The 13457-nt window shown below is 40.9% G+C and overlaps 1 protein-coding gene across 2 annotated transcripts in view; it reads right to left on the reverse strand.

Moving 5' to 3' along the window:
- srfa (serum response factor a) overlaps positions 1-11686 on the reverse strand; it is a 35608-nt gene extending 23922 nt beyond the window's left edge. The window contains exons 1-2 of one of the 2 annotated variants that reach the window (XM_015058455.1): positions 10656-11686; positions 3675-3941 (exon numbers count right to left, since the gene is read on the reverse strand). In XM_015058455.1, coding sequence (XP_014913941.1) covers positions 3675-3941; positions 10656-11291 — 903 coding nt within the window. In that variant the 5' untranslated portion in view covers positions 11292-11686. The remainder of the gene's footprint in view (positions 1-3674; positions 3942-10655) is intronic. The other variant, XM_015058456.1, reaches the window with a different exon arrangement.
- Positions 11687-13457: the final 1771 nt, after the last annotated feature.

Here is a 13457-nt window from a genome sequence, read left to right on the forward strand (position 1 = left end):
AGCTCCCAGGCCTCTGGTAGAGGACCCGAGCTCAGAGGATGAAAGAGAGACCACCCGCGGAGGGTGAGAAGAGAATTTTTTTTATTTTTATATGTTTATTTAATTTTTTTTGTTAAGATTTAAAAAAAAAACTGTAAATCTGTTCCACCCAAAACTCATCAAGTGGCATGGTTTTAGCTTCAGCTGGTCCAAATATAACAACCTTTTGCTATCCAATTATTAATTAGTAATTTAAAATAATCATTGAGAGATCAGCTCTACATTGCATTATTGTAAAGTCAAGCAGAAAGAGTTGCGCTTTGACATATCGTTAGAAATATTCTTTGCTCTAAATGAACAAGCATCAACTAAAGAAATGCATTTTAGGCAAGAAAATGTTTATTCTCTTATATGAAAAAAGTAAATTTATTTGCAACATAATGTATTTCTAATATTGTACAAAAAAGGGGGAAATAAAAAATCTACAAAAATGTGCCAGTTTCCCGAGATTAATCATCAGTATAATCAATACATTAACCCATAAATAACCTTTACTTGCAGCCCTATGCAAAGAAAACTGAAAGCCGCTTTTTTCAGCCAGCTGACTGGCAGTTGGGGGATGGATGTCTGCTGCCTTACAGCTGGTTTCCTTCTTAAAAACCTTCCCAAAGTTCTAACAAGAAACACCACAAGCAACATCGTTTTCGTCATCCCAGCACTAAATCATGTCCACTTAACTCATAAACCTGCTTTTTTTCCTTCTCTCCCTCCCAAAGGTTCTCCACTTCCCCCACCAGCCTCTGCAAACCGAACTGTTTAGACTAGCTTGGTCTGTATGCATGACACGCCGCTCTCATGATGGACAGAGTCCAGACGCTCACACGGCAGCAACCATACGGCGGACCCACTGCACTGAAACCATTCCTCAAAAAAATGGTGTCCACCTGCCCGGTCTCAGCCATAACCGCCCCGAACCACACGTAAATCTCCTGTGTGACGGCTCACAGGAGTCATAATGCTCTCCCGCAGGCATGGCTGCAGAGGTGAGATGGGCCACCAGCGGCAGCATCCCCTGCCAGCCGCCTAAATGGATGGCCGGCACTGGTGAGGCGTCTTTAGCCCACTCGCTCCCATCTGCAGCCGAAGCTCCCTGCCGTATCGTCAAACGTGAGGGGGGCTTAGAGGTGGGGGTGGAGAGGGTGGAGTGCAGCGGAGGGTCGAAATCACAGGACTCCAAAGACAGCTGCAGCTTATAAGGAATGTGAGGGGCCTCAGCCAAGAGTGCAGGCAGGGAAACCATACCATATATGGCAACAGAGGCAGAATCTAATTTTTATCAATGAGCGGAGCGGGCATGAGAGTGGATTAACATGCAAAGGTTGAGCTCCCATCCCTGACGGGAGTCTGGTACGCATTAGCTGGCGCCCTGCGAAAACAGTGAGTGGGCAAAGGGCGCCTGCAAGCATTTGTCTTCAAAAAGGTGCACACTTGAGCTGTGCAAATAGTGAAGGGAATATGGGCTTCCAGCACGCGATTGCACAAAAGGTACAATCAGGAATGAAAAAAAAAAAAAAAAAAAAAAAAAGGGGAAGGAGGGGACACATTTTTTACTGCTGATCAAGACTTTTGAAGATTCATTTTTAACTTTATGTACATTCAAATGGTAAACTTGTCCATATTTATCATGTAAAGGTATTAAAGTTAACGGGATTTGTTACAACAGAAAATAGCATCAAATTGAAAATGTGAAAGTGTGTTTTCACTCACCAAATAAAATCCAACCACTCAAATCCAAATAAAATGTTGAATTTTCTGTTTTGACTTAACTAAAATGTAAAAAAAAATTAAATTAGCAAGACGGGGTTAAGTTTTAATATGTTGATATGCTCAGATTAAGTTTAAAGGCTTAAAATGTTATGAAAAGAAGAAACGCAGTTCTTTCCTTCTTATCCTAACACAGCCCAGACCTGCTGGGATTTATCTTTAGGAGGAGTGTTTTTTTTCTGGGTGAGGAGAGGTCACAGAGGCAATGAGTTAAAGCCTATCCCCTTCACATACGGTGGTTAATTCTTTAAATCTCCACGTCTGACTTCATCTTCAGTCTGCAACCCTACAAGGAACTACAGATACTTTTTTTCTCGGCTTCATAAAAATGGTTTGGAGGTGAAAGTGGAGATTTTGGAACATCTCACAAGAACAAATTTTATTCATTAGGGTTATATGACATGCAGTGAGTTACAGTGAAGAGGATGGTTGAAGGCTTTGTTTGTGTAATGTAATCTCAGCATAAATGCAGCTGTTCTGCCAAAGCCTCTGAGGCTGGTTAGTGAACATTAGTGAGCAAACAGAATCATGAAGATCAAGAAACACAGCAGACAGGTCAGAGAGAAGGTTAAAGAAAGATCAGATTACAAATCGATATTCTAAACATCTTTTAAACATCCCATGAAGCATAAATATAGTATCTGAGAATGGGAAGAACATGGCAAAACTGCAGAAATGGAGCAAGAGTTAAAGTTAGAGCTGCACCAATTAATACCTGCAAAAAAATTCTAGTTGGGTAGCAGTAACAATGTGCAATGCATAAGGGCAGATATATTTAGTCTAATGCTATTCTTTGTGCTCTGAGTGATGTCATACTTTATCATTTATTTTAAATTATATTTAGAATTACTAAATATAATGAACCGTGTGAAAGAATGTTTGTTGCAGTTTATTTTTATACGTTTGACCAACGTAGCCAATCTTTAGTTTTTGTCAGTTTCAGTTTCTTTGTCATTTATTTTACATTGGATGTTATACTCCTCACTGAACTGACTGAATAAATTAAAGTTGTGTTTTTTTTACATGTTTGACCAAGCTTGTGAAGCATTTGGTGCATGTAGGTGTGCTGTACTGGTCCAGTTGTCAAATAAATTTGTTAGTCAGTCCCGTTATCTCAGTGTTAAAAAAATTTTTTTATGTCAATTCAGCACTGTTTTTCTGTATGGGATCGTTATCGGTAGATACCGAACCTCATATAGCTGTATCGGTATCAGAAGTGAAAAAAAAGTTGTGTTGTTTTTAATTTCGATTTATTTGTTGTTTCTGGTTGTTGTGTTTTATTTTGGCCATTTCAAATATCTTCCAGTTCCAGGCTTAAAGATTTCTTTACAAAATTAAAGTTTATTGGTCATTGAGCGTGTGAGCTTGCATTATTATGCCATTATCAATATATTACTGGAAAATGGTCCCAAACAACAATATTATCATTGCAATAATTTCGGCGACTGTTTACCTTCCATCAAATTTTTTTTTTATTGTGACAAGTCTACTTTTGAGCTACAGTTTGCTACTGTAGTGTTTTTATTTGTAAAATAATCAATTATGTTTTTTACTTTTATGCATCATTTATTGGGACAAGATGAAGGAAAAGATGAATTCTTATGGAAGGTACGATAACAACAAGGCCAAAGCAAAAACCTTTCACGAAGCAGGAGAATGCTTAAAACTGTTTACATTTTAACTTCTATCCTCCACAACTGGTAGTCAGCTTGATTTATGTCCTCTTGCATGCCTGCATGTCTTAGAGACGTTTCTTACAATATTCATCAGTCACTCTCTACAATGCCTTAACTGTTTAATTCATCTCTCAAAGAGAGAGCAGACAGAGAGACGTGCACTGAATCAGAAGCACTCGAGTTCTGAGTTTTTACCTTCGTGTCGCCCATGCTCTCCGACTCCGACACCTGGTAGGTGAGGTCTGTCTCCTCGAAGCCCGTGGCGCTCATGCGCTGGTCCATGGAGGGGTCGGAGCGCGGCGGAGAGTCCGGCGAGTTAAGGCATGTCTGGATCAGGGCTTTGCCCGTTTCGCTTGTGATCATAGGCTGGAGTTTCCGGGTGGCGAAAGTATAGACATGACCCGTTTCGCTGGCCACCAGCAGGAGAACCTGGGTTCCCGTCAGGGTCGAGAGTTCATAGGCCTGGGGAGAGATAAATCAGGAACAGTAAGACATAATAAATATATAGCTCACCAAATTTGGACTTCCTTTTGATGAATTATTCTCAGCAGTGAAGGGAATATAAAAAATTCCCAATATGAACTAGTGGAAAAACAGAAATAAAAAGCCCAGTGCAATTTATAAATACCTCTGTAGTGAACTGTGACGTATTCCGCGAAGCTGAAGATAAGACTCCCAGAATAGAGAGTGTGATATAGATGTGAGACAGCAAAGGGCTTGTTTGCAAAAGCAGTGGGGGGAATATTAGCACTCCAGATGACTGAGGAACCATTCTTTAAACAGAGGTAGATTCTGCTGCCTTATCTGCATCATGTTCACACGTTGGCTCTACGGACAGGGAGCATCGAAATGTTACTCCGGCCTCCTAAAGCTGGGCTCAGAGTGAGAACGTCTTTCAATCTAAAAGACTCATCAGGTATGTGGAGGATGCCACTGGGGCTGTCAAGGAACGGTGTCATTACCACCACCTTGGCACGCAAACCACAGTCAGAACAAGACGACAGACGAGCCATTGTACGCTGGAGTGCAGTCCGCTGTCAGACAGAGCGAAGAGACGAATCGCATTCAAATGAAAGGGTTTTATTGAGCTGTAATAAACCACATCTCATCTCTTTCACGCTCGGCCTCCTTGTACATCATGTCGATCAGAGATTACTCAAACAAAACCGCACAGCTCCTCTTACTGTTCTCTACCGTCTGCCTTTAGAAGCTGTGAGTTGAACAAACATCCAAAACCAAAAATGACAGACTGAGTGTCAGAGTTCAAAAAGATTTCAAAAAGCATGATACTTCCAGAGCAAGAGTACCTCAGTCCCTTTTAACAGACTATTAAAGTGAATGTAGACCATCACTGACCATCACTGTGGTTGAAGAAAAGAACGTGCTGTTCGTTAGAAACCTTGACGGGAAGTTGGACAAACTCAAAAGGTGTGTGGTCAGACAAACACAAGGATGGACAGACAAACCGGACAGATGGACAAACAAATTCACAGACAGTTGAACAAAAAACTGATGAGCAGTCAGGTCCCAGTTGAGCAAGTTAATTCATGTTGATCCAACAGTTTGTTCAGACAAACTGATGAAAACATGGTTACATAAACTGTTTGATGGACAGACAAAAAACTCTGTCAGGAAGTTGGTAAAATAGTTGAGTTGTTGGCTGGACGGACACATAGTTAGATAAATGGGTGGGCAAACCGATGGGTAGATGGAAAGATGGACAAACTAGATAACGGACAAGCAGACAAACCAGTGGATGGACAAAAGGTTAGACAAAGTGGTGGGTTGACCAAAGGACATAAAGCCAGATAAACTAATAGGAGTCATTTTGGTTTGCTGTGCTTCAATGTTAAACTTCGGAACAGCCTACATCCTCATCTCAGACTCATACCTGAACAGGACTAAACTTTCAGAAACCTGTTCCTGACTCTCGTCCAATTTCAGGTCCTTACTGAAGTATTTCTCAGATTCTAGTTTAATAGACCTCTTCTGGTCCGCCTTAAACCATTTGACAGCTTAGCTGACCGATTAGACCAGACCAGGTCCAGGTTAATTAACTTGCTTCTGTAAAAGTGACAAACATTAAAATGAAGCCTCTCAGAAGTTAACAGCAGCTATTCACACTTTCAGGAAAAGCAGAACAGAAAATGTTAATTTATTCTAGCAACAACACCAGACATTAATAAAACAGGCAATTTGCATCACATAAGTTCCTGACTTATCAGGAAATGACAAAAAAAACAGATCACTGTCAAAACCAAGAACTAAAAGCATCATGACTAAATCCTAAACAGACAACGAGAAAGGTTTCCTTAAAATCTACCAGGATCACCACAGTATGTTCCAGTACAAAACGGGGCTTATGGACAAAGTTTTATAAAACCCACTAATGACATTTTTCATAATAAACCCCTAATTTAATTAAAACAATTAACGTTTTGGCGTCTCTCACTGAGCTGACAGGATTTGGTCATTATTTGCTTATTATACAGTTTTGTACAGCTATGCTTCCAGGAACAGCAAGGTAATCAAGTAATGAAAACATCCATTAGCACCAGTAATTTGTCTTCATAGCTTCTTAAAACAAAGGAACACTAAGGACGATGCACGTTTTCCAACTCAACAAAATGAGACCGGAGAAAATTACTCATCCTGCTGGTTGAAATCTTCAGAAAAGTGAATGAATTGTGCCTGCAGATCAGTTCCTAAAATGTTCCTGAATCACTTGTCTTTTTTTTAAAAAAAAAAAAACCTACAGACAAAGCAACATTCATTCAGAGCAGCTGGGATAATTTTTAAACTATGACATAGTGTCCACTCTTTGCTGCAAATTAGCTCCAATTGGATCGAAGCACCTTTCAACATCAACTTATAAGGTTTTGTCACAGTTTCTCAACTGCATTTAGGTCTAGACTTTGACAAGACCATTTGAGCAAACAAATATGCTTTGATCTAAATTGAAATGAATTCAAAGATACTTTATTTACCCTAGAAAAGAACTTATAATTTAAAGATCCAAGTATCTTCAAATTGATCCGACTGGCAGGAAGGATGTCCAGTAGCAGTCAGTCTTGCAACAAATCTTAAGTAGCCTCTGACTGAAGCATGTTGCTGTATTACAGCCTTGTGACTTTCATGGAATGCCAACAGCTCAATCTCATGGCAGCAGAGTCGATATAACACGTCCTGGATGACGCAATCAGTTGGCTAACTCTAGTAATCCACCCAATTTGATTTTGACGCTGCTCCCACGGTAACTTATCATAACAACTGTCCAAAAGTGAAAAAGAGCAAAAATCCTTCCAGCTGCACACCATCCAAAACCAGGGAGAATAATTGTCCAAACATGCCTAAACCAAAAAGAAAAAACTAAATGATGAACAAAAGTCAACACATAAGAACTAAAGTAACAGATCTACTCCAACATGCTGCCACCATGAGTGGCCCAACTCTAGAAAACCATTCCTTTACAGCTCTGGCTGTGTGCTTAGAGTTGTTCTGTCGCTTCATTTGTAAGCCTCTTATTGGCTTTTGCTAAGAATTGCTCTCGATTTAGCTCAATATATCACTCTTATCAACTCTGGGCAACATTCCAGATCCTTCTGATGAGAAGGAAAATCCCCACAGCATGAAACTGCCACCGCTATGTTGCACCATGAGGAGGAGCGCGTTTCATTTTTGCCTCCTCTGAACAAAGTGCCTTCTTTCCACAAGTCATGACTCGTGTGTTTACTAAATAACTTGTAGAAACTTTGACAACTTTCCCTACACCTTCCACTGTCTTGCTTGGTTTTTATGATGCACTTTAAGTCCTCTGACAAACCTCCAAGGCCTTCATAGAACAGACAGATTTGTACTGAGACTTTTATATTTATAATATTTCAAATTTATGTAATCAAGGACAGCACAGGTGGAGAAAGTGTGTTACACTTAATTTTACTGAGAAATATCAAAGTAAAACTGGCTGAATCCCTGCCAGCAACAATTCTCTAATAATCCAACAGTGTAAAACAAAACCTTGAGTAAAGTTACCAAGCGGAGCGTCTCCATGTATAAAAGCTAAAGCACGTAAAGCAAAGGGAAGGGAAGATGTGGGTCGACCTGTGCTCTCTGCATCCTTCAAAAGCAAAAACAGAGCTCCTCCTTGTTAGAGACCAAACTACTATAAATCTACCCACTCCACCCACCTGTCAATTTCTGTCATGGCTGGCATTAGTGTGGGCAACCGCTTAAAAAAATAAAAACATCCCTCCCCACGTTGTGTCAAATAGTGTTCATGTTGCCAAGAGCCTACATAAAGACACTTCAGTTTCCACGACAACAGTCTGGGAAAAAAAAACAAAAAAACATTAAAAACCAAAAGAAATTCAGAAGAGAGTGAACCATGCACGCGCCTCAAAACATTTAACTAAGTGTTTATTTTAGTCTTTAATAAAGGTGTTAATCACTCCTTTTACAGTGAAATAACTACAGACATAGTTCCACAATAATTAACTTTAAATGGAGTTATGGGGCCCTAATAAAAACTTGACAAGCTGCTTCAGTCCCCTCAAACCAACTATTACCCCCTTTTTAATCATCCATATTCAATAAATACATTACTAACACAGACATCTTTACAATAGTTTATTCTGACTTCTGTAGAATAGAGAAAAGTACAATGTGCAAAAAACCACATGCAGAACATGAATCTCTTCAACATCTAAATATTTTAACACAAGCAAAAAAATATCCACAGAGTAGAAAACTGACTTTTTTAAAGGTCATTTTAAAAAGTTTCATTTTGAATGACTACAGCTAATTTGAACTTTAAATAAAGGAAGTTTACTACAGTAAATCCAACTCGTGTGACATTTCTAATGCTCCTGAGTGCCTCCTGCTGGATATGAAGCACTAAGCAGCTGCTTAGATTGCTTATAACTTGGGCCAGATCTGAGTCGTAGCCAAATAAAATACAGTGGACCCCCAGATTAGCTGAAATTCAGCAATACTCAAGTCTCCATTCAAGAAAAACGCTTAGAACTGCTTATTTAAATCATTCAAAAACCAAATATACACTCCTCTGACACAGCCAATCAGCGCCAAGGAAAATAAATGATGTTCTTGGATTGGCTGCTTTGCAAACGCCACCCAATTGCACCCAGGTATTTCAGCTCTCCAAGCTGCACTTTCCTTTGAATATCTTAGTTTGGTTTTTTTTAATCTGCAAATTTTGTGTTTTTTTTTTTTTTGTTTTGTTTTTTTGAGACATGACAAAGGATCATCTCCAGATCAAAATCTGACATTTTCCCTCAATCTGCTCAGATCGGTGGGTCAAATACTGAAAAATCTGAATTTTTCCTCTCAGTCATGAGCTGCATTTTAACCAAAGAACTCCCATAGATTTTAGTTCATAAAAAAGCATCCACTTTAAGTACTTTAAGTGTTTTTGTTGAGCTTATTTTTTTAATCTGATAAATAGGTCAGGAATATGTGTTTTAATGCAATAAAAAGGGTTAATGTCTTTTACTGCTTTCACTTTTGGCAGAGTTCAGAACTACTATGTCTGTTCTTTAACAGAGGAACACATGTTTTCTGTTTTGTGTCCAAAAAAGAAAAAATCAAAACAAAACAAAAAACAAAACAAAACCAACAAAAAAAATAAAAAATCCACAAGTATCGGTATCGGCGATTGGTGAATTTCTAGCAAATAGGTGATTGCTTTGCAAAGCTCTCCAAACACTACTGCTTGATAGGCATCAACACAGGCTTTGAAGATTAGGATGAAGAGGAAATTGTCATCTTCAGATCTTCAGTGTCACCTGTCACTCTGAGCTCACAAAACCAAAAGCAAAAAAAGACAGACTAGAAGCCTGCAGGAGGATGTGGAGTCATGCCGCATGCACAGACTCCACTGTGAGCGCTCTCTGACCATCCTCTGATCTGTTTCCCCTCGGGTTTATTCAGCTGTTGGCACATGAAAACTACTGCTGCTCGCTGCCACATGGCCCTGCTTTGCGGTGGCGGAGGCAACAGTCTGTGCACGGATGCAGCTGAAAGAGGCTTCTTTGCAGAAGACGCAGGCCTTCTTAATGAGACTGCAAAGGTGTGCTGTCTGGGAACCTGTGTATGAATGAGTGCGTCAGGATATTTGGAAATCTGAGAGTCTGTGTGTGGGTTAGTTGGGGGTGGGGGGGTGAGGCTTGGTCACAAATAGAACTGTCATTGGCTCAAATCTATTTACAGCCCTTTGCTCGGACTTCCTTGCACCCACTGAGTCACATTGTGGTACAACTGTTTTGTCACAAGAAATGGACTAATCTGCTGCTCTGAATAAACACTTGAATTTACTCTTTATTATAACTTTAACCATTCCTTCTTTATCAGATTTTTCATTTTGTCATATTACAACTACAAACCTCATTGTGTTTCATTGGGATTTTCTGTGACAACCCAAAGTTATGAATAAATGTGAGGAGGAAGAAACGTGTTTTTCCAAATGTTTTACCATTAAAATCCAATAAAATCAGCCCTTCATTTATATTCAATTTACTCTGACACCCCTAAAATAAAGTCAGAGATAATGTGGAGCCATTTCAAACAGGTTTGAGTTACAGAACTATACTCAAAATGTTGGACAAATCACAAACACTGTTCAATCCATCGTCGGAAATGGGGACGAATGTGGCAAAACCGCAAACCTTCCAAGATATGGCCATCCACCTAAATGAACCAATCTTCAGAGAAACAGCCAAAAGGCCAGCAGTAACTCTGGAGGAGTTGCAAAGTTCCACAGTTCAGGTGGGGGACTCCATCAATGTAGAAGTTGTAAAAGAAAGATGTGTAGGGCACACAGGAAACGTGACCCAAGTTGAACTTTCTGGCCTACATGCAGAAAAACGACACTGCACATCACCCTGAACACATGGTGGGAAAGCAATCATGCATGTCTAACTCTAGTCTTAATTGAAATTGACCCAAAATTGGCCTACTCAAAGTGCAGACATAGATTTAGCAAAAATATGCAAAAGTTGGTGGGGACACACTCCACTTTTCCACAACTTTACACTTATTACACTCAATGACGTTAACCCAATAAACTGCATGTAGACATAAATGTGTGAAACCTGGAAAAATTGGCAAGGCACTGCAGAGGTAGGCTGGGACAATAAACATAAAACACTTTTAACACCTCACCTTTTTCATAATGCCCGTCTTCCTCTTGCTGAACGTGGTGTAGCGTCTCAACTTGTTATCGATAAATTCCATCTTTATTTTTACCCGCCCACGTGTCTTCTTCCCCGGCTTTGCTCCGGCAACTCCTCCGGTCACCATGCCGTACCCTCCGGGGGGTACTCCCAGCTCCTGTCCCGCCGCCGCCCCTTCCATCTCCCCCCTCTCCCGCTTCACCCCTCTCCTGGTGTCCCCGAGTGAACCCACCGGGTCATCCTCGTCTCCAGAGTCCGAATCATTATCCGAGCCGCTGCATAGAGGAGCATTATCCCGATCCGGGTCGAAGCGGGCTCCATGGGGCATCACCACCCCGGGGTTTAACCCCACAATGCCTCCTTGGACGGCAGTCTGCAGGGGGTTCAACCCGGCCCCGTTCCCCGGTCTCGCCCCTCTAGAACCCCCTGGCCCGTTTGCCCCCAGCATCCCGGCAGCCTCTCTCTCCCCCTGTCGCCCCGCAGCTCCGCCGCTCTCACCGACCCCCGGTAAGGCTTGACCCGTTCGGACCAAAACGGGACGAATCCCCGGCCCGTGTCCCGTAGCAGTCCTGCCCGATGCCGACCCGTTTCCAGATGGTGCCGATCCGACCTGGCTGGGTAACATTATATTCACAGAAGCGAGTCTCTGAACGCCAGCCAGAGAAGCTGGAGCGTGTCGAACCGTGAGGGGCTGTTAAAGCGCATACACGTCCGGGCCAGTAAATGTAAACAAACCGGGCCAGATGACAGATTGCGGAGTCCAGGAAATAACCGATACAAACTTTACAAACTGATGCTGCCCCCAAGACCCGTAAACCACGGCTCAGTTAGGCTCACCCTCCTCCTCTATTTCCAAAACTCCGAGCACTTTCTCAAAAAGGAAAGCGCGAAGAACGCCTCACGAAAGATTCCGCCGAGTCAGATAGTCCGCTCTACGTTTAGAAAACAAACGATTCAAACCTATCGATTCGTGCACATATATCACCATTCACTTGTACTTGATTAAAATCTCCATATATCCCTGATCCAGAAGCGAAAACAACCGCCTAGCTTCAAAATACCGCATTTAAGAGCGGAGTGATACCAGAACCGGGGACTACTTCCCTCCTTATAAAGAGATACGTTTCCTTATTTGGTGCTGTCTCTCCTTATTTGGTGAGTCACAGCGTTCCCCATCGATTGGCTGAGGATTATCTGAATAGCCCTGTGATTGGTCGATGAGGTACACTCATTAGAATAAATACCAACATGGTTGAGCTAATGTCAACGTCACCGTGGACAAGCAGGAACACCAAAATAATGCCAATAATAGAGTAAATAATAATAAAAAGACAACTTTATATTTCGAGTGAGTGTTACAAAGTAAACTCCGACCTAGAAAACATCTTAACTAGAAATGTTTTCATGCAAGAGCTTGGCTTTAGCTTGGCCTACTGAGACCACAGCACTGCTGCTAAAAAGTTCTCAAAGAAGATGGCTCTTAAAGCAGAGCTGTTTCCAGTTATTTTAAATAGAAAGTTTAGTGGAAGGATGAAGTTTTTTCATTAAGTTGTATTGATAACTACAGCTTTGATAGGATTATAAAGCAAATAATTCAGATGACATAAACAAAGGGAGGAGTTAATGCTTCTACAACCACCACCAGGGCTGGATTTAAGAGAATATGGGCCCCTGGGCCAGAACCAGTCTGGGGGTATATCCAACATATGTTTCTTTTAGGCAAGCAAATTTTAATAGATGCCAATCAGGTATAAGAGAATTGTATAATAGTACTCGTGTATTCATTTATGTCTTGTCCACCTGAAAAATACTTTTTATCTTTGCATTTGTTTTTTCCTATAGGTTCCTTATAAACATGGCACCCTTTCTAGAAATGTTTTCAACCATACAAAAGTGGCTCCAAATGCCAAAGTAACTATGTCAGCTCTGTATGGCAATATTATGGACTCTGAAAAAAATAAAGAAGGTGGTGTAGAGCATATACTTAAAGCTATCCGACATGCCTGTGTTTGGTTAGTGATGACAATATTGCATCACTGTTTTCAAATACCTTTATATTTGCCATCTACACAAAAATGAATATGGGCTTACAGGTTTTCTCTGGAAGCGTATGAAATACAATGTTTCCAAGATTTCCATTCATTAAGAAAATAAAGTACTTTGCCATCCCTGAAACTATGTAGCCCTGAGCTGTTGCCTCAGTAAGCTCTGTGACTATAACCAAATGTTTTGCTTGACAACCTGATCAGTAACGCAAATATTTTATAAAATAGTACTTTGGATGTTATAAATAGCTTTTCAACAGAGTCATCAGACAGATTAGTCAGAAATGACATAAAATGTGACCCAAGCAACAAAAAAGACCAACCTTGACTAAACTTGACATAAAATGTCAAGTTCATTCTTAAGTCATTCAAGTTTGTGGGGATTTGAACCCAGTTTAGCAACATGCAGTTTGCATATTCTCCCAGCGCATACTGTCTTTCTGGGTATTGCAGCTTCCTCCCACAGTCCAGAAACATGGCTGTTAGGTTAACTGGTTCTAAATTATGACTGCATGACTCGTTTGTCCTGTGTATCTCCATGTTGCCCTGTGATGGCCTGGCAACCTGACCAGGATGGATCCTACCTCTCACCCAATGCCAACGGCGGGCATAAACAATGCATGAATGGAATTCAGTTGCTCTCTGAGGCCCTCTGCTGGTGGCCTTGAGGTCTTGAATATTTTCTCAGTTTGTTGACACATCAGACTGAAATTGATGCTGTGCAAGTCTAGAGCCCCTCCTTGATT

Source organism: Poecilia latipinna, unplaced genomic scaffold, assembly GCF_001443285.1.
Source record: "Poecilia latipinna isolate Pla-1442-1.1 unplaced genomic scaffold, P_latipinna-1.0 Scaffold1542, whole genome shotgun sequence".
Classification (NCBI taxonomy): Eukaryota; Metazoa; Chordata; class Actinopteri; order Cyprinodontiformes; family Poeciliidae; genus Poecilia; species Poecilia latipinna.